We start from the raw sequence: 21,804 nt of genomic DNA, 5'->3' as shown, positions 1-21,804 counted from the left end.
TACAGTTTTTATTTTACCTCCTCTTTGCTCGATCAACTGCTGGCTTGCTGCTGCTGCTGCTACCGTGCCGCGCGATCTGCATCTCGTGCGGTGCATTTCTGTCATATCACCTATGTCCAAATATTTGATCTCTTTTACCTTTTCGTCAATATCGCATTGAATTTTGATCCCGTGTTTGGAATTACATCGTGACAATGCAACATATAACTGCCCATGAGTGAATATCGCTTCTTTCTCTCTACAAGAAACGAGTCTGACATAACCATGCAGAACTTTTCCAAATCTCTTTGTATAAGCTTTTGTATTGCGGGGCTTCCGGCCCCGGGTGTGGTTACATCGCTTGGCACAAAGACTCGTCTCACGGGACGTGAAAGTGTCTCTGAGACAATCACGTCTTGTCTCCTTCCAAGATTTTTTTTTAAAATAGAGAGACATTAAAATAGTTACTTAAAAGAATGCTCCATCTAAAAATATATATATTATATATTTTATGTTATTTATGCTTTGTAATCATGACCAAGAAACAGAATGGAGATAAAAAAAATTTGAGAGAATGGCAGTCTATGGTGACCAGCGCTGGACCACGGCAAATAATTTCAAAAAGTCAATGAAAAAAAAAAAGACAATCTTAGGGTACCCGTATCATATAATCTTCATGTCCGTTATCTAATTATATGTTGACTACTTGCAAAACACGTGCATTTTTTGCTAAAATATTGTTAAGTAAAGGTTTCCGGAAAATCGGCACCGGGCATAAACAGGAAACGTAATTTGTGTGGGATGGAGCTTTGGAACTGAAGATCTGCCTCGTTCATTGGTCAAGAATCCTCTCTTCAATTCCAAAAGCATCATTTCAAAGATCTTGCATCCATTAGCCTGGGTTCTTGGCCACCAGTGAGTTTGGGGAATGATCCTGGTTTGCATTGGCTTATGGATTTGAAGAAAGTAAGCGCAGATGGCATTCACACATTCACTTGGGGGAAGAGTCAATACGCAGGTAGTGGATGCAGCAGAGCAATGAGGCTGGCTGAGGATAGAGAGCACCTGTAGTAAACTGTGAACGAGGGAGAAACAGTGTGTTTGTAATGTATTGGGCTACCAGCTCCAGACATTTCAGCCAAATAATGCCATTAAAGATCACACAAAATGAAGACCCATCAATATATTAAATTGTCATACAAATCAAGCACCAAAGAACAGTATTACAAGGTATCCCAACATCAGATACTCAACACTTTGAACATGAATTCAAATGAATATTTGTAAATTTCCAATTTTTGTTCAGTGGACAAAATTCTAAAACATATTAGACATTAACAATTGACATGAATTGTGATAATGAAGAACACCACTCCAAAATAGCGACATGTAAGGTAATTTACGCTTTAATTTTCATAACAAAAAAATTGCTTAAGAGGACTCTGGGCTTCAAGCCCAAAGACAGAACTCTTAAGTTCAGGCTTCACATGCGCACACTTGAGCGCATGCCCAGACACAAGCTAGAGGTGCCAGGGAGAAGATTAACTTCACATACCCCAATAACAAATTAAGAAGCCATTAAGAAAGGCAACAAAGTGTTAGATAATATAGCACAGAGAGTAGAGTACAAGTCAGAGGAGGTTACGAGGTCTAACACACTGGTCTGATGCACTGTGAGGTCTAACACACTGGTGAGGCCTCATCTGGAGTACTGTGTGCAGTTTTACTCTCCGGGCAGCAAAAAGGACGTAACAGCATTAGAAAAGGTCTGGAGAAGAGCAACTAGGCCGATTCCAGGATAGTAGGATGTGAGTAATGAGGAAAGACTGAAGGATTTGAATCTTTTCAATTTAAGGTAATGGAGAATAAGTGATGACATTAATGAAGATTTTAAAATTACCGAAGGAACTGGCACAGTGAATCGAGATAGTTACTCACAGTTGGAAACTTGTTAAGTGTAAATTTAACCAAAACTTTAGGAACTTTTTCTTCACACAGAGATCCACAGACACGTGGAATAAGTGACCAAGTAGTGTGGTAGACAGTAATAATAATAATAATAATACATTTTATTTGAAGCGCCTTTCAAAAAACTCAAGGTCACTGTACAATCAGGTTAAAAAATAAACATTTAATGACTAGAAAATTTAAAATCCAAATAAACATCAGATAAAACACCAATAACAATTACAGTGAATAAGCAATTTTGAACAGATAAGTTTTAAGATTAGCCTGAAATTGGTAAAGGGTAGTCATATTCCTAAAATAAGCAGGTAATGAGTTCCATAAGGAAGGTGCCGATCTGCTAAATGCTCGATATCCCATCGTAACAAGACGTGCTGGTGGATTATTTAAGTTGATGGAAGAAGAGGATCTGAGCATACGAGAGGGTTTAATGACTTGTAGGAGCTGTGAGAAATATGTGGGGGCAAGATTATGAATGGCCTTATATGTAAAGGACTAAAATTTTGTAGTTGACCCTAAACTTTATTGTCAGCCAATGAAGCTGCTGAATAACGGGTGTAATGTGATCAGAATAGGGTGTTTTAGTAATTATACGAGCAGCCGAATTTTGAACAAGTTGAAGTTTATGTAGTAACTTTTGGGGCAGACCAAAGAGAAGTGAGTTACAATAGTCCAGGCAGGAGGTGACCAAACTGTTGACTAAAATGGCAGTAGAGTGATTTGACAAAAATAGACGCAAGCGATTAATGTTTCACAGGTGAAAATAAGCTGCTTGAGTAACAGAACTGATGTGAGACTGGAAAGACAACGTGCTGTCCAGAATTACACCAATAGGACTTTAGGGACTTTTAAAACTCGGCTTGAGGTTATTTTAGAAGAATTAAGTGGACAGGACTGGCGAGCTTTGTTTGGGCTGCTCTCACCAAAAATTTTCTAATGTTCTAAACAAATATTTTTCTATTTAAGTAGTTGCAGTGATCATATTGTAGCAAAATTGGAAGTATTTGATTATGACGGCTAGGTTGAGGTTGCTTTAAATTTTTAAACAATATCTTAAAGTATTGAGGTAAGTTTACTACTTATTTAATTTTTGCACAACAGCCAGATCAGCCTGGGAGGGTGGTGTCACTGCCTTTAACACTAGAATCCCTGAAGCCTGTGAATTTTTTCATTGTCCCGGACCACCTTAATTTTCCTTGCAGCTCCTTATCACCACTGCAATTTCCCAGTGATATACGTGCTTTTGTTTTGCAAATGTGTCCGTTAGCAGCACTTAGCCATCCTCCATTCAGCCAGCTGAAGTCAGCGCACTGTAAAATTCTCACAGCTGAAGTCTGTGTGGATTTTTTTATCTGTCAGTGAGTTGTGGGGAATTGCATAGCTAGACATTTGAATGCAGGTGTGTGTGTTTGCACGTTTCAGAATGTAAACGCGCCTGTCTTACAGATCCGCTCAGATGGTGCAGAGGTGGAGCTGCTGCCTCACAGTGAAGAGGGTTCTTGGTTCGAATTTGAGCTGCAATTATTATTATTTTTATTATTATTATTATTATTAATAATAATATTATTATTATACTAGCGACCTGGCGCGTGCTACGCTGCGTGTTGGATGACCACAGTTGAAGGACTCCCTGTTTAAACGCGGCTGCCAGTCGTGAACTGGGTCCTTCATCGCACCACATTTGATTTTTGCATGGGAAACAAAATTTCAAAACAAAACCCATGATTCACGAAGTGTGGGACGCAGACTAATCAGAAGGGGTTTCAGTTGCCTTTCGTTGTGCAGCAGAGATGCGTCGTTGAGCTAATCTGTGTGAATGCTGACTGTCCCTTTGCCTCTTTGCTTCGTGATGACGCTGTAATGTGTCCACTCTCGCAGCAGCAGGTTCAGTTGCCTTTCGTTTCGGCATTGTTCCGTAAGGTCTCCTCCGTACAAGTGCACATGGGTATCTGAAGACGGAAAGGCATAGTGGGCCGGAAGGGAGACAATAGAAAATCGCGGCTTGAAACACACAAATTGGTGACCAGGGGAACCATCCGACTCAGACGCGGGGCTCGAAATACTCACGTGCACAAAGGGGAAAGAACGGAGGGGGGTAAGCAGGAATTCTGAGAGGGGAAGGACTGGGGCTTTTCTACGGGGGCGGCTATACAGCCAAAAGGAACCCGGACACGGACACGGACGCCGCATTGGGCTTTTATTATATAGATAATAAAAGCATACATTGGATTTAAGTCTGTAACAGCCTGTGTAAATTTATGGTACTTGTAAAGGTTACGTGCTAAAGTATGTGGCGGACAGCCGGGTCCCATGCCCGGCCTTGACGCCCCTTCGATGGGTATTTGGGGGGGAGCAGCCCTGGACAGTGCAGCACCTCCCCCTGGACGCTGGATGGTCGCCCCCCCTGTGTTGGAACGGTGCCTCTCTCAGAGGGCTTCATGGGAGATGGAGTTCTCCACAGCCCTTTTGGGATCTGGGGTGGCCGCCAGGGGGGTGCGGCATGGGTCCCTGAGCCCAGCTGGACTAATCTTCAGCCCCACCCGGTAGTTTCAACCTGGAAAAAGGTGATTAAGCACCTGGAGCACTTCCGGGTGGGCCATAAAAGGAGCCAGCAACCACCACTCAACGGCCAGAGTCAGGTGGAAGGAGGACACAGCTTGGTGAGGAGTGGTGGTGGAAGAAGAAAGAGTGTTTTGTAGGGGGTGATTTCTTAGTGTACTGTGCTTGGGACTGTGTTGTGGCTGGAGGGATTACTGGGAAGACGTGCCCGCCAGCTGAAGAAAAATAAATAGTTTATTTTGTTTTACAAGTGCCTCCATGTCCAATCTGTGTCGGGTCGGACACAATATAGCGCCTTTCTTATAAGTGATAAAACCAGACACACAAATGTGGGTGAATCATTTTTGCTCGGTTCTTGTTGTCACTTGAATGATATATATAAATGTATTTATTTACTTATTTTTTTATTCAGTTTTATTCTTGAATAAAAGCACACTTGTTTTGTTATACCTTTGCAAAAAGTGTTTATTTTATACTTCAGTAACCACTGGAATGACCTAAAATCTGTCTCTGCCTCGGTCGCTCTCTCTTGTGCATGCACACACATCCATGCATGAAAACATCCTTATTTGAAAACGCTATGTTATTTGAACATGAGTTGTCTAAGGTGGTCCGGGATAACAAAAAACTTTGCTGGCTTCAAGGATGCTAGTGTTAATGTGGAGACACCACTGATCCTTTTCCTTACTAAAATAAATCCTTTTGAAAATTCTGCATTGATTTGTTTTAATATTCAAAATGTGGGTGGCGACTGTAGTGTGCCACTATCTTAAATAACGTTAACGTTGTGATGTCACATGCTAAATCAACACTAATCATGTGACTAGTAAGCTGCTGTGAAATAGTCATAGCCATTACAAAACAGTACAAATGTATGAAGTTCTTAAAGATGAACTTGAATCAAAATCTCATTGCAATAACAAAATAACATTATTTACCTATAAAAACTGAAACAAAAAAAAAAAAGACGGCAACATAACCGAGCTGGAGTGTTGCTGCAGCACCCCATTTAATAATAGTGATGCTAATAAATGGTGAAAAATGAAAAGTAAATCAAAGTAAAAAGCGCCCAAGTTCCACCAGCAAAAACACAGGCTGCCAGTGATTGGCTTCTGCAAGTTAGAGTGGCTCCCATAGGGGTGGGTCCGAAGTAAGCGCTGATTCTGATTGGGTCTTTTCTTTTTGTCTTGATTGGACTGTAAGAGTCATGTCGTAAGTGAGACCACAAGAGAGCATACCATAAGTGAGGACATACGTATCTGAGGTGGAAGAAGGCAGAGCAGTCAGTGACTGTGTCTCCTCTAATCCTTTCCCCCCATTTAACCTCTTGTGCAGAGTCGCCAATACATTTCTGTAAAGTGCATACATGATAAAACATGCAAATTGTATTATACCTCATAATTCAAGTGTAAGAATTATCCCAAAATCACTTACGGAAACACAATGCAGAGCTTGGGGAGATACACAAAAGAGAAAAATAGAATGTGCACACACCACTTTTTAGGGGAACAGTACACCTTGTTCATAATGGACCTGAGTTCACATCCAGGGTTTGTACTTTATAATGAATTACAGATGTTTTGTCAAGCTTTATGGCCCCTGTTCCATTTAAATCCTCCTTCGTCTTCATTTTTTCTCGTTATAGGATTTTGACACATTATAAATTTGAAACATTGAGTGGTTTTCTTCATATTTGTAATAACCTGTTCTTACAGCCATATTTGTTGCTTTGCCATTACAGGATAATTTGGGAGGAAACAGCAAGACTGCTATGATAGCCACAGTCAGCCCTGCAGCCGACAATTACGAGGAAACCCTTTCAACCCTGAGGTATGCGGATCGGGCGAAGAGAATCGTCAATCATGCTGTGATTAATGAAGATCCAAATGCCCGAATAATCCGAGAGCTGCGTGAAGAGGTGGAAAAACTGAGGGAGCAGCTGACGCAGGCAGAGGTTTGTACAAAAACGGAAATGGACGCAGCTATTTAATCTTCCCGTAAGTGGAATGCTGCAGGATGGCTAACTCCAGTTCACCAGAACTGCTTTTAGGGACCGTTTTACTCTCTTCATCATACACAAAAAGAGAGGTCTAAAAAACGAATAAAGAGGACAAGTGATGGAGAGTATAATCAGTAATTTGAACTGTGGGTTACCAGTTGCCTGGTTTCTGTCGATTGTGTCTTTTAACTTAAAATTGTGTACTCCAGTAACTGAATTTTTCTTGATTTATTTAAGTCCATGAAGGCCCCTGAATTGAAAGAGAAACTTGAAGAATCAGAAAAACTTATCAAAGAGATGACGTTAACATGGGAAGAGAAGCTGAGGAAGACTGAAGAAATTGCACAGGTGAATGTCATGGTTTATATTGGACACTGTTTCAAAGCAATTTAATTAACAGGCACTCAATCAATTTCTTTTTTTATTTTCTTACTTCTCCACCTTCCTCGCCTTTACTTTTTGATACCCTGGATTCTTGGTACGGTCACTAGGGCTGCGGCCTCATAGCTCCAAACTAACTGGGTTTGAATCCTGAGCCTGGTGCTTGTCTTTGTGGATTTTATCTCCTGTGTCCACATAGGCTTTTATTTGATATTTTTCCCATATACCAAAAATATGTGTGACAGGTTTTTTTGGCAGATCTAAATTAGCGTTGTAATTGGAAAACGGGCATCCTGGCCGGAACAGAGAATGATTTGTTACCCAGACAGGAGGCCAGTACAATGGCGCAGTCGCATTGGCTGGTGGAACAAAAAAATAACATTTTATCTGGCCGTTATCAAATAATGGAAAGACCAGCAGTAGTCAGAAGTTGACCCCATATGCCAAATGGCAGTGGTTCTCACATGGGAACTCACTTGGGACACCCACAGGAGTCTGGAGTATGGAAATGCAGCCCTGTTGGGGTCCCTACATACCATTAGAGGGCGCTGTTGGGGGAGGACCTCCCTACTTTCCTTATTGCCCGGGAGTGCTCCCTGGAAGACATGGCATGGCATGGCACGGCACGGCACCAGAAGCATTCCTGGGTCCAGCATAAAAGGGAGCCTGATGGCTTACGTAATTGAATCAGAGTCGGGGGTCAGTGGGCAACACTTAATGTGAAGTGGAATGGAATAATAATAATAATTCTTTGCATTTATATAGCGCTTTTCTCACTACTCAAAGCACTCAGCAATTGCAGGTTAAGGGCCCAACAGAGCAGAGTCCCTATTGGCATTTACGGGATTCGAACCGGCAACCTTCCAGTTGCCAGTGCAGATCCGTAGCCTCAGAGTCACCATGAAAAATGTTTTTTATTCTGTATAATTGTGGCTTATTACTGGAGAGAGGATTATGTTTAAAGGTGCTTGTGTGAATAAATACTGTGAAGGACAGCCGGGTCCCATGCCCAGCAAGGACGCCCCTGCTGCACCTGTTCCGAGGGAGCCACCATGGTCAGTTCAATACCTCCCCCAGGACGCTTGGTGGCAGCCTCCCTGGCGCATGGCCTAGTGCATGGCTCCAGGGGAGATGGAGTCCTCCACAGCCTGGTTGGGGGCTCGGGTGGCCGCTAGGGGGAGCTGCATGGAGTCTGCAGCCCGGCAGGTTGAATCTTCAGCCCCACCCAGAAGTGCAATTAGAACCAGGTGGTCAAGCACCTGGAATGCTTCCAGGTGGGTTATAAAAAAGGGCCAGTCACCACCACTCAGAGAGCCAGGGTCGGGAGGAGGAGGAGGACAACGCTTGCGGAGGAGTGGTGGGAAAGGAGAACAGATTGTTGTTGTGTTGGAAAAGAGTGCTTTTGGGACTGTGTATTGCCTGTGGGTCACGGGGAAGACGTGCGCCCACGGGTGAAGAAGAAAAATAAAAAGTCCTTGTTTTATACATGCCTCTGTGTCTTTCTGTGCCGGGTCAGGCACCTATATAGCGCCTTTTCTTCAATACCTTTAATGTTATTCATATAATGTCTGGTGTTATACTGTGTCTTGGATTTGGGGGCCTCCCTGGCACCCCCTCGTGGTCACAGCATACTTATGTATGTTTGTTATGAACTGTAAACCAACCCACTCAGGGAATGACTGTACCCTGAGGTACCCCATTCAGCTTTCTTTTCTGCCTTTGTCCTATGCTACTGGAATGGTCACCAGTACCCAGCAACCCTGAAACTGAACATCTAGGTAGGAAAGTGGAAGAATAGATAGATGAGACCTCTAGGCCTGAAAAACCCTGGACAGTTTTGGGTTGAGAAAGTATTATTTGACATTTCTCTTCATGAAAATGTACCCTGCCAAGTTTATTTGGAATAGTTAGAACGCACCTACAAAATAAAAATGAAAATCGGTACTAGACCTTAAAGCCCATAATAAAACGCATAGCTTTTCTGTTCAGTTGAAAGGCATGTTACATTTCCACCCATAGGTCTGACTTTTTTTTTTTTTTAACTTATTTCCAGGAGAGGCAGAAACAGCTTGAGAGTATGGGGATTTCTCTCGAATCTTCAGGCATCAAAGTTGGAGAAGACAAGTGTTTCTTAGTTAACCTGAATGCTGACCCGGCCTTGAATGAACTGCTGGTTTACTATCTAAAGGTAGGATCTGACAACCTCCTCATGTTTTAAACACTGAAATTCACCCCCAGGTTAGGATGTGTGATGTGTATCCTGGTATCTACTGATCAAACAATAGCAGCAATGTTCATTTATATCACACATTTTCATACGTGAGCATAGCTACAATACTAATGGCTAAAGAGAGTTCCAAAAAAAAGTAAAAACTAAAGAAGAGTTATTTGGGACAGGATATGTACACCGTGTTCACAAAGCATTCAGACCCTTTCAGTTTTTCACACTTTATGTTGCAGCCTTGTGCTAAAATCATTTAAATTCATCTCCCCCCCATCATGCATCACTCAATAACCCAGTTTCAGAAATTTTTGCAAATTTATTTAACACTGAAGTACAGTATTTAGATCTTTTAAGATCTCAGGTCTTTTGCCATGACACTTGAAATTTGGCTCAGGGGCATCCAATTCTATTGATCATCACTGAGATGTTTCTACACCTTGTTTGGTGTGGTCAGTTCAATTGATTGGACACGATTAGGAAAGGCACACATCTGTCTATAGAAGGTCTCACAGGTGACAATGTGTATCCAAGCAAAAAACAAGCCATGAGGTCAAAGGAATTGCCTGCAGAGCTTAGAGACAGAATTGTGTCAAGACACAGATCTGAAGAAGCCTACAAAAAGCTCCTGCATCATTGAAAGAGCACTGTGGCCTCCATGATTCTTAAATGGAAGAAGTTTGTCAAAATCATGAGTCTTCCTAGAGCTGGCCACCCAGCCTGACTGAGCAATCGTAGAAAAGGCCATGGTAAAAGAGGTGACCAAGAACCTGTCATCAAACAGTTGACAAAACGTATCAGAGCAAAACTTGTCAGATCAAAGGAGCAAGTTTGTGTCACGGATCTAGGAAGGGCTACATCAGTGGTTCTCAAACTGTGGGGCGGGCCCCCCTAGGGGAGCGCAAAGTAACAAAAAAGGGGACGCGAAGATGTGAAAAAAAGAAAACAAGAATTGAAAATATGAAAAATACATCTATTGAAACCAAAACAAATTAACTTAAACAACATTCTGATACTAGAAAAATAAATATAGAGTTAGATAAATGTCGATAAAATTTAAGTAGGTATAATAAAATATGCATCTATGATATATCATTAGATAGATAGATAGATAGATAGATAGAAATTCACACCTGTCATGGAACCTTGGATTCATCAGAATAGAGAATCTGATTTCTTTTGGCCTGTGAGTCCTTTAGGTGCCTTTTTACAAACTAAAAGTGGGCTTTCATGTGTCTTTTACTGAGGAGATGCTTCCATCTGGTCACTCTGTCATAAATAGCTGTTGCGATGATGGTTATTCTTCTTGAAGTTTCCTCCACGTCCACACAGGTTGTCTGGAGCTCAACCAGAGTGACCATCGGGTTTCTGGTCACCTCTCTCACCAAAGACCCTTCCACCCCAATTGCTCTAGGAATAGTTGTGGTTCTTCCAAACGTCTTCCTTTTAAAAATTATGAAGGCGGCTGTGCTCTTGGGAACCTTCATGTAGCCCAGCGTTTCTCAACCTTTAAGTATTTGTGACCTGAGTTTTCATAACAGTTTTAATTGCGCCCCCCTAACGTTTTTTTGAAAGGAGTCCACTAATACCAATTTGTTCTTTTTTAATTTCCCCTTGGGATTAATAAAGTATCTATCTATCTATCTATCTATCTATCTATCTATCTATCTATCTATCTATCTATCTATCTATCTATCTATCTATCTATCTATCTATCTATCTATCTATCTATCTATCTATCTATCTATCTATCTATCTATCTATCTATCTATCTATCTATCTATCTATGTCTGAAGTAAACAAGGCACTGCTTATCGCCCACACAATACCATTCCAACCATGAAGCATGGTGTGCTTTGGGGTTGGGAACTAGGAGACTAGTCAGGGTCAAAGAACAAAGTATAGAGATATCCTCAATGAAAATCTGCTCCAGAGCACTCTGGACCTCACACAGGATTAAAGATTCACCTTCCAACAGGACAACAACCCCAAGCAATGAGCAACAACAACACAGGAGTGGCTTAGGGTTAACTCTGTGAATGTTTGGGTGGTCCAGACAGAGTCTGGATTTGAACCCAATTGAACGTCTCTACAATAGAGAGACCTGAAAATAAATGCCCCTTGAACGTCTATTATATTTCAGCCAGGGTTCAAATCCATGTGTTGTGTCCTTTTTGTTCATCATTGAGCTGTTTATTTATATTAATGTTACTTTTGTTAACTGGCTGCTATATTTTCTTAGTCTATGTTCCATGTGCTTTGAGGTGGTTCCCCAAGAGGCGGGCCCACCTGCCTGGAACTGCCCTCCATTCTGTATAACTGAGGAGGGGGGGATGTGGGAGTTTCCCACAGTTCCTGGAAGTTCATTTTGAATGTGCTAGGGAGTTGGTGAGTTCACTTGCGATTTACGGGATTTTTAAGTTTATGCCCAGTTTATGCCCGTGTCGGCTCCACACTATTGGGTCCTTCTGGGAGCCTCTCAAACCCACTACCGCCTGTAACGTAACCAAAGGATAAGTCAGGCAAACTACACATAGCAAAGGGTAATTGCATAAAGTGCTAAAATGCTTTTATTAAAAATCCAAACAATCAAAATCAAAATGCCCAAATAAATAGTTCAGTGAAAAAGTTCTTTAATACATAAATAATCCATTAAAACAAGAGAAGGTGAAGGTTAAAAACAGGTCAGTAAATAATCCAATAAAAACACTGGAGGTTAAAAGCCAGAGACAGTCCACAAAACTATGAGCCCCAATGCTGCTTTTTTACACCTGGCGCCTCTTTACCTTACCCTGTTCAGACGTCGTAGGAGGAGGAGAAGACTCCACTGACAGGTGCAGTCAACCTTCAGATCACAGGCCCAGGTCCCTCCTGCCTATGACTCCACAATAGGGCTCCCCATCTGAGCCCAGGCCCGGATCCCTATTGGCTCTCAATAGGGCTCCCAATTCAAGCCTCACATGTTCCCTGCAGCCAGTCTCTCGGCATCTGTAGGTGACACCACATTTCAGGACACTCAGAAGAAGTGCCCTTTCTTCAGCCTCAGGAACCTGCAACCCTGAAGCTCACTCCTGACCACCTGCCTCCTTGCTGCAGGGGCGCTCTCACTTGTACACTCTCCCGCTGTCTCTGTCTCACTCTGCTTGTCTCCATTTTACCTCCGTCTCTTCCTCTTCTTTTTCTCTTCCCCCTCACTGGCCAGTCTATTTTCTTCCCTTTCGTTATTCGTTCTTTTCCCTTCTGCCCCATGCAGGCTCCCCTTTATACTGCCTGTTGAATTGGGTGCAGGTGTGAGGAGTTCTTCCTTCTGTGGCATCATTGAGGCAGCTGACTGATCCACCCGTCTTCACATTTGAATGTGGCGCGGTCAGCCAGTTCCCCAATTAATCGCGGAGCGAAACACATTAACACACACCTATACGTGATTGGGACCTGCACCTTCTCATGATGCGATTATTTATTTAAAATTGGCCACCTATTGCTGAGTCCACGGACCCTCTATTCCACAGACTGTGCTTGCTTTGGATTGGCTTATTGTTTTAGGCAACTCCTTTTTGCCTGTTGTGCCCCATGGAGGAGCTTTTGTGTGACAGAGCATTCCATCCATCCATCCATTTTCCAACCCACTGAATCCGAACACAGGGTCACAGGGGTCTGCTGGAGCCAATCCCAGCCAACACAGGGCACAAGGCAGGAACCAATCCCGGGCAGGGTGCCAACCCACCGCAGGACGACAGAGCATTCTAAGAAAATAAATCTTTTAAATTTATAAGGACTCTGGCAGGGGTCTGGTGGCATATCTCCCTCTAGTGGGCATTTTGAGAATTATTTTGGAAGATTTGGAATTCTTTAGTGCTTGGGACCAAGTCATAACAAGGTCTCCATCCAACCTGACGGAACTTGAGAGGATCTGCAGAGAAGAATGGCAGAAAATCCCCATATCCAGGCCTGTGAGGCCTTGTTGTGTCAACCACAAGAAGACTAGGGGCTGACATAGCTGCCAAATGGGTTTCAACAAATTACTGAGGAATGGGTCTGAATACTTAAATCAATGTGAGATTTTAGTTTTTGATTTTTAAATTAAAATGTCCAAAATGTTGTTTTCACTTTGAGGCATTGGGTGCTGCTTGATGTGGGAATGAATGAATTTAAATGATTTTAGCACAAGGCTGCAACATAACAAAATGTGAAAATAGTGAAAGGTCGGAATACTTTCTAAATACAATTTAAAATAATAGAGTTTCAGAATCTCCAGCTTAACAACAAAAACTATGGTTGTAGAGCCAGGGAGGAGAGGAAAATAAAAAACTCCAGTTGATGGGATGCTGTAGAAAATAAACCTCCAGGGGTTCCAAAGCTAAAAGACCACCCAGCCCCTACTGGTCATTCTAGAGTCCATGAATATGTCATCATTAAATGCTCTCGTGAAGCTCTTTTCACATTCCCAGCGTTACAGGTCTCTGCCATATATTTAAACCCGGGAACAGTGGCACAAAGGGCCACCACCAAGTACCAGAAAATCAGGAAAACACACAACAGTAGTGATTAGTGACCAGTCTGTAAAACCGCAAATAAAATCATATTTTATGTAAAGAAATTACTTCCACCTCCCCCAAGTATGTGGGAATGCCAAGATGTCTACTGTTTTCAAGCTTTATAGCACACTGGTGAGGTCTCATCTGGAGTACTGTGTGCACTTTTGTTCTCCTGGCTACAAAAAATGACATAACAGCACTGGAAAAAGGTCCAGAGAAGATCAACTAGGTTGATTCAAGGGCTACAGGGTGTGAATTATGAGGAATGATTTAAAGAGCAGAGCCTTTACGGTTTAAGCAAAAGAAGATTAAGAGGAGACCTGACTGAAGTGTTTAACATTATGAAGGGAATTAGTCCAGTGGATCGAGACGGTGACTTTAAAATGAGTTCATCAGGGACACAGTTGTTAAGGGTAAATTTTGCACTAACGTTAGGAAGTTTTTCTTTACACAGAGAACCACAGACACATGGAATAAGTGACCAAGTTGTGTGGTAAACAGTAGGACTTTATAGATCTTCAAAACTTGAATTGATGTTATTTTAGAAGAATTAGGTGGATAGGACTGGTGAGCTTTTGTGGGTTGAATGGCCTGTTCTCTTCTTAGTTGTTCTAATGTTCAAGTTAAAGCGTATATGGCTGATCCCGAGTCCGGAGTTGTTATATAGAAGACTATGTTTTGCTTTCTGAGGGGGAGGACTGATGTGTCACCATGGGGGAGTATCTTTAGCATAGCAGGACTGACACACCTGCCATTTTATCAAGCTGTAATCAGTGGCTTATATTTGTGGTCTGTCTATTTGCATTTATTTATTGTTGTAAAGTACATGTCTGCCAGGTTGATTTATCTTGGTGACTCCTATGTGAGTCACCTAATCTTCCTGTACTCCCAACTATAGAACTGTGGAAGTAATTTCATCATAAATTTGCAATTAGTAACGATAAAGAAGGTCAATAAAAGTAGATAAATGATGTTCATGTGGTGCAGACTGAACCCGTTCAGGCCATGTGCCCTGAAGATCCAGTGATGTGAGATGAAGTCCCCTCAGCCTTAAAGACAGCTAGCTCTGTACATTTCCAGTTACTTTTGTGATAACATTTCAAGCTGGCCTTATTTTATTCACACAGGACCATACAAGAGTTGGCGCTGATACCTCCCAGGATATCCAGTTATTTGGGATTGGAATCCAGCCTGAGCATTGCATTCTGGAGATCGCACCAGATGGAGATGTCACGCTCACACCTGTAGATAACGCAAGGTAATCTATAAGCGTAAGCCCTGCCTGTAACAGATTTATTGCGTCAACTGCTTCATTTTATGTTTTGGAGTTCCATTGGCTAACGATGACAGTTCATTGCTTAGATTGTTGGCACCAGGATCGTTCTTACTCAGTAAGCATCAGAGTGATGGGGCAACATGCACATGTCAATATTGTATGGAATCCTTGTTATGGCACCTCAGGAATCTCGTATTCTCATTTTTGGAAGATTTGTAGCTATTTGTAGCACTGTTTAATATTTTTATTCTGATAAATAATGTTCCCTCAAAACCATTTTGGAATAATTGATTTTCATGGGCATCATGATTCTTTAGTGGTTTTCATGTTGCTGTACCTGTTGTTGGATCTCATGATGTGTATTGTCATCATGCTCCAAGAAAAGAAATCTGTTGAAGAAAAATTGGTCTAGTTGGGGACAAAGAAAACAAATTAGTGTTAGTACTTTGTTGTCTTGCTATTTTCGATGATCAAGCAAAAACTAAGGTTGCAACTGACACAGTCAGGGACTTTTTGTTCGCCAGGTACTCATCGCTGCCCCTGAAGCCAACAGGCAAATCAGTGTTGACAAAATCTGTGACGCCTGCAGAAACTTTAGTCTTAGCATCCATTTCACAAAGACTGAAGTAATGCATCAGGCAACCCCTTGGAAGCCCCATGCCGAACCCAGTATCACAGTTGATGGCCAAAAACTGAGTGCAGTGGACAGGCTCACATACCTCGGCCGTACATGATCATGTGATCATGAACAATGTCATTGATAACCAAGTGAACTCCAGGATAGCAAAAGTGAGCATAGCCTTTGGCCGACTTCATAAGAATGTGTGGAACAGAAGAGGCAGCAGCTTAGAAACTAAGGTGAAGATGTACAAGGCCATAGTTCTTTCTACACTTCTCAGTGACCTGTGAGACCTGGCCAGTCTACCAGCACCATATAAAGACACTGAACCATTTCCACATAACCTGCCCTTGAAGACTCCTTGGTATCAAATGGTAGAGTAGAGTTACAGACAGAAGTGTTCACACACTTAGGTCTTCCCAGCAATAATACCATCCTGATGCAGTTCCTGTCAGCATGCCAGACCATTGCTGTTGTGAAAGGCGCTATATAGGCGCCCAATCCGACACAGACTGACAGCGGAGGCACATGTAAAATTAACACAAAGTGATTTATTTTTCTTCAACTGTGGGACACGTCTTGCCTGTGTCCCTCAGCCACAGCACAGTCCCGCACAAGCACACAAACCCAAAATCAAAACATCAAAATACTCACATTCTTCCTCCACTACTCGCAGGCAGCTTCGTCATCCTCCTCCCGACTCTGGCATCTTGATTAGTGGCTGCAGGCTTCTTTTATAGTCTACCCGGAAGACGTCCAGGTGGTAATTGGCCTAATTAGGCTGCACTTCCGGGTGTGGCTGTGTTACAGCCCACACGGGCCTAGGAAGCCTTGCAGCTCCCCCTGGTGGTGGCCAGGGAGCCCAATCAGATGAGCTCCAGTGTAACATAATTGTGGCCCCGATGCAACCCAGGGGGGCTTCCACCAAGTGTTCCGGGGGACGTAATGTGCATCCCATGGCTGCTCCCCCAGATTCAGTGCCAAAGGGGCGTCCTGGCCAGGCATGGGTCCCTGCTGTCCACCACACTGTTCAAATTCGTTCTCTAGGTAATTTTTGTCCATTTTTGCTTCTGTTTCTTTATGTGAATAGTGTTACTGGTATTAATTATTTACATTATTCTATGTTTCTCATTAGTTGGTGTGTTTAATGTCCATGTGTCTATGCTAGTTCTGGTATGTTCCATGTGTTTTGTGGGTGGTTTCCTGAGAGACAGGGCCACCTGCCCCTCACCATCAATGGACTGCCCTCAACCCTATAAAGGCTGAGGAGAACCTACAGTCCTTTGCGGTTCATTGACAGTGCTGGTGTTAGTGAGTTTCATTGTGATTTTAATTTTGCTTATGTGAATTTCTGGATTTGTTGACCTCTGTGCTCTGTTTTTGGCTTTCCTTTGGATTTCTGGATTGGAACTTGTTTGTTTCTGGATTACCTTTGTTTTTTCAGACAACTCCTCTGTCTTCATGCTCCTTACATCTTATTTTGTGCCACAGATCATTTTTGTAAAAATAAATCATTTTATTAAAAAAAAATATTTTGGGGACTAGCTGGAGTTTGACGGATTTCCTCCCTCTAGGGAGTATTTTGAGGAATTATTGGGACTTGTTGTTCTCTGGAGCCTCAAGTTCATGACGGTAGCCTCCGTAAAAGACTCCTTTATGTGGAACTTCAATGTGCCAAGTGTTATCATAGGAATCACAAGAAACAATATAAGGAATGTTTGAAATTTTAACTGAAGGCCTTCAACATCAGCTATAGTTCTTAAGAGCATTCAGCTTTGGTCAGAGCAAAATGGCGTGCTGTTATCCACCTTAGCCCAGAGATCTGTGAAACTTCCAGAACCACAGAGGCAGAGCTACATAGACAGGTCAGGCAAACCTGTGCCCGCACACTCCCAATAGTTCTTACTATCTACAGTCTGCACTGTGCAAGATTGAACTGATCAGCCATCTGTGCCGTCATAGACCCTTCTACCTCCCCAGGATGATTACAGGGTCTTCATCGTATCAATGGATGAATGGAGAGACAGAGCGAGAGATCTTCGATGATAGGTTCAGTTAGCTTTTACTGTGTGGACATCCGCTTGTTTAGACTGACGCTCTTCCAGTCCCCTTTGTGTTTTCAGTTTCCTGGTTCTGCTTGTGCTTTTCAAAATCCATCTAGAGAACAACCACCATTTTCTATACAAGTACAGGTGCTGGTCATAAAATTAGAATATCATGACTAAGTTGATTTATTTCAGTAATTCCATTCAAAAAGTGAAACTTGTATATTAGATTCATTCATTACACACAGACTGATGTATTTCAAATGTTTATTTCTTTTAATTTTGATGATTATAACTGACAACTAATGAAAGTCCCAAATTCAGTATCTCGGAAAATTAGAATATTGTGAAAAGGTTCAATATTGAGGACACCTGGTGCCACACTCTAATCAGCTAATTAACTCAAAACACCTGCAAAAGCCTTTAAATGGTCTCTCAGTCGAGTTCTGTAGGCTACACAATCATGGGGAAGTCTGCTGACTTGACAGATGTCCAAAAGACGACCATTGACACCTTGCACAAGGAGGGCAAGACACAAAAGGTCATTGCTAAAGAGGCTGGCTGTTCACAGAGCTCTGTGTCCAAGCACATTAATAATAATAATAATTTTTTGCATTTATATAGCGCTTTTCTCACTACTCAAAGCGCTCAGCAATTGCAGGTTAAGGGCCTTGCTTAAGGGCCCAACAGAGCAGAGTCCCTATTGGCATTGACGGGATTCGAACCGGCAACCTTCCGATTGCCAGTGTAGATCTCTAGCCTCAGAGCCACCACTCCGCCCTTAATAGAGAGGTGAAGGGAAGGACAAGATGTGGTAGAAAAAAGTGTACAAGCAATAGGGATAACCGCACCCTGGAGAGGATTGTGAAACAAAACCCATTCAAAAATGTGAGGGAGATTCACAAAGAGTGGACTGCAGCTGGAGTCAGTGCTTCAAGAACCTCCACGCACAGACGTATGCAAGACATGGGTTTCAGCTGTCGCATTCCTTGTGTCAAGCCACTCTTGAACAAGAGACAGTGTCAGAAGCGTCTCGCCTGGGCTAAAGACAAAAAGGACTGGACTGCTGCGGAGTGGTCCAAAGTTATGTTCTCTGATGAAAGTAAATTTTGCATTTCCTTTGGAAATCAAGGTCCCAGAGTCTGGAGGAAGAGAGGAGAGGCACAGAATCCACGTTGCGTGAGGTCCAGTGTAAAGTTTCCACAGTCAGTGATAGTTTGGGTGCCATGTCATCTGCTGGTGTTGGTCCATTGTGTTTTCTGAGGTCCAAGGTCAACGCAGCCGTCTACCAGGAAATTTTAGAGCACTTCATACTTCCTGCTGCTGACGAACTTTATGGAGATGCAGATGTCATTTTCCAACAGGACCTGGCACCCGGCACCAAAGCTACCAGTACCTGGTTTAAGGACCATGGTATCCCTGTTCTTGATTGGCCAGCAAACTCGCCTGACCTTAACCCCATGGAAAATCTATGGGGTATTGTGAAGAGGAAGATGCAATATGCCAGACCCAACAATTCAGAAGAGCTGAAGGCCACTATCAGAGCAACATGGGCTCTCATAACACCTGAGCAGTGCCACAGACTGATCGACTCCATGCCACGCCGCATTGCTGCAGTAATCCAGGCCAAAGGAGCTCCAACTAAATATTGAGTGCTGTACATGCTCATACTTTTCATGTTCATACCTTTCAGTTGGCCAACATTTCTAAAAATCCTTTTTTTGTATTGGTCTTAATTGATATTCTAATTTTCTGAGGTACTGAATTTGGGACTTTCATTAGTTGTCAGTTATAATCATCAACATTAAAAGAAATAAAGTATCTATCTATCTATCTATCTATCTATCTATCTATCTATCTATCTATCTATCTATCTATCTATCTATCTATCTATCTATCTATCTATCTAAACATTTGAAATACATCAGTCTGTGTGTAATGAATGAATCTAATATACAATTTTCACTTTTCGAATGGAATTACTGAAATAAATCAACTTTGTCATGATATTCTAATTTTATGACCAGCACCTGTATAATTTTTTTCAATAATTTCTTTTTTGAACCTTACCTCTTATAGGAAAGGCAGGACTCCACATTGAATAGAATTCCTTCTTATGACAACAATGTTTGGATATTTTAGTTTTAAACTTTACAACATTTATTCAACTAGGAGTCTGTCTGTTGTTAAAGTAATACATTCGCTCTAGTCTATACTGTACTTATAATTGAAAAATATAGGTCTAGTGATTGAGTTTTCATTGATCAATCTGTTAGATCTCAAGAATATATGCTTTAAAGAAGTTTAGTTTACCATTTTTTTAAATAAAATTTATCTTAATTCTACATTTGTTTTTTATTCTTGCCTGTGCTCAGGCTAAGTCATAATGAGTAATCTCAAAATGAATTATTATGTGCTTATTATCCCATAATATGAAGAAAATTAAGATTAAGTAGTTTCAATTTTTTTTAGTTTAGTGGAATGTTAAAAAATGTTGTATTCACATCAGGCTTCTAAAAAAATTCCATATTAACTGTTCTTCACATGTTTCTTCCTCCCTAGAACCTGTGTAAATGGGACCATAATATATTCTGCAGTCCACCTGTGGCATGGGGACAGGATCCTCTGGGGGAATAATCACTTTTTCAGGTACCATATTTTGTCTGCTTATTTCTTTTAATTACCACTCTAATTAAAAGTACAACCACACCTTAAATGTATTTTATGCTCCATAATACAGAATTAACCTTCCGAAACGAAAGAGACGAGACCGGTTAAAAGAATGTGAGAAAGAGTTTGCTAAGGATAACTTCTCAGACCATGATGTTGAGACGGCCAGTGAAGCTTCATCTGAGCAAGACTACAATTATGAATTTGCCCAAATGGAGGTTATGATGAAGACCCTGAGCAGCAATGGTAAAGAATGATTTCTGCATGGTTTTAAGAGACATTCCAGTTGTTGTCGTAACTTTTAATAGCACTCATATGGTACATATTTATATAGTGGCTGTCAGCATCCTACATACCCGGTATTACTGGAATTTAAGGTTTGTTCAAATTCAAATTTGTTGTCATAGTAATAGTGAGAAGTCAAGCAAAATGACCCCTTTTATTGGCTAACTAAAAAGATTACAATATGCAAGCTTTCGAGGCATCTCGCCTGAAGAAGGTTCCCGAATTGCCTCAAAAGCTTGCATATTGTAATCTTTTTAGTTAGCCAATAAAAGGGGTCATTTTACTTGACGTCTCACTACATTCATAATGGCTAACATGGTACAACACCCTAGTACTACTTGTCATGGTAATGCAAAAGTTAATCATGTTAGGCATTTGTTCAAATATTGTTTTAGAAAAAACAATATTTAAAATAAATAGGTGATATTTAGAAAAATCTATATAAATAAATTTAAGAAAGTGTGTCGAGAATGGCTTGACCGATTTATATGAAATTTGGAATGCATATTCATTTGTTTTAGTCCCAGTCAGAGTATAGGCTACATTTTCTGGAGGTGGCTTCTTTGAGAAGTCTTGTATACATGGAACTAATTGAAAATCTTTAGAAATCAAGGATTTATTCATAGAAAACTAGATAATACCAAAAAAAAGCTCAATAAAGTCATAAAGGAGTTGCCTGAAAGGACATGCTAAGCAAGCAAGTCCCATAACATCATCCATCCATCCATTTTCCAACCCGCTGAATCCGAACACAGGGTCACGGGGGTCTGCTGGAGCCAATCCCAGACAACATAGGGCACAAGGCAGGAACCAATCCTGGGCAGGGTGCCAACCCACCGCAGGACACACACAAACACACCCACACACCAAGCACACACTAGGGCCAATTTAGAATCGCCAATCCACCAGAATTCATAAAACAGAGAACAATAAATCAAGAAACCAAAAACTCCAACACAGAAAACAAAATGTCCACATAACATTATACGTATGATCTCCTGCTCCAGAGCCTTCTCAGCTCACTTATACAGCCAAAAGAAAGAGTAAAGAGGAATGATGTCAAATCCACCTACAAACAACAAGGAACAGCAGAATATTAAAAGAGACCAAACATAATGATTGAATTATGAATTAAACCAATAGAAATAATATAAAGACATGATAAATAATAACTTAAAATTAAGAGAAACAGCAATAAAACATAAACTACACATACATTTATGATGATTCATAACAGAAGCCCTACAGATGGGAGTAAAACTTTTGTCCA

General features: G+C 41.5%; 1 protein-coding gene across 7 annotated transcripts in view; it reads left to right on the top strand.

Moving 5' to 3' along the window:
- The window catches only part of kif13a (kinesin family member 13A), a 305,123-nt gene that overhangs the window by 165,869 nt on the left and 117,450 nt on the right, over nt 1–21,804 (top strand). For all 7 annotated transcript variants that reach the window (XR_007936595.1, XM_051935728.1, XM_028817275.2 and 4 more), the window contains 6 exons: nt 6,245–6,457; nt 6,740–6,850; nt 8,937–9,071; nt 14,767–14,897; nt 20,142–20,228; nt 20,320–20,495. Coding sequence is in view for 6 of the 7 variants with exons in the window: in XM_051935728.1 (XP_051791688.1) it covers nt 6,245–6,457; nt 6,740–6,850; nt 8,937–9,071; nt 14,767–14,897; nt 20,142–20,228; nt 20,320–20,495 (853 nt within the window). In the remaining variant the exon portion in view is untranslated. The remainder of the gene's footprint in view (nt 1–6,244; nt 6,458–6,739; nt 6,851–8,936; nt 9,072–14,766; nt 14,898–20,141; nt 20,229–20,319; nt 20,496–21,804) is intronic.

This window comes from Erpetoichthys calabaricus, chromosome 13 (assembly GCF_900747795.2).
Source record: "Erpetoichthys calabaricus chromosome 13, fErpCal1.3, whole genome shotgun sequence".
In the NCBI taxonomy this organism is placed as follows: Eukaryota; Metazoa; Chordata; class Cladistia; order Polypteriformes; family Polypteridae; genus Erpetoichthys; species Erpetoichthys calabaricus.
The sequence above is the reverse complement of the archived record's forward strand: the minus strand, read 5'-3'. Positions and strand labels throughout refer to the sequence as shown.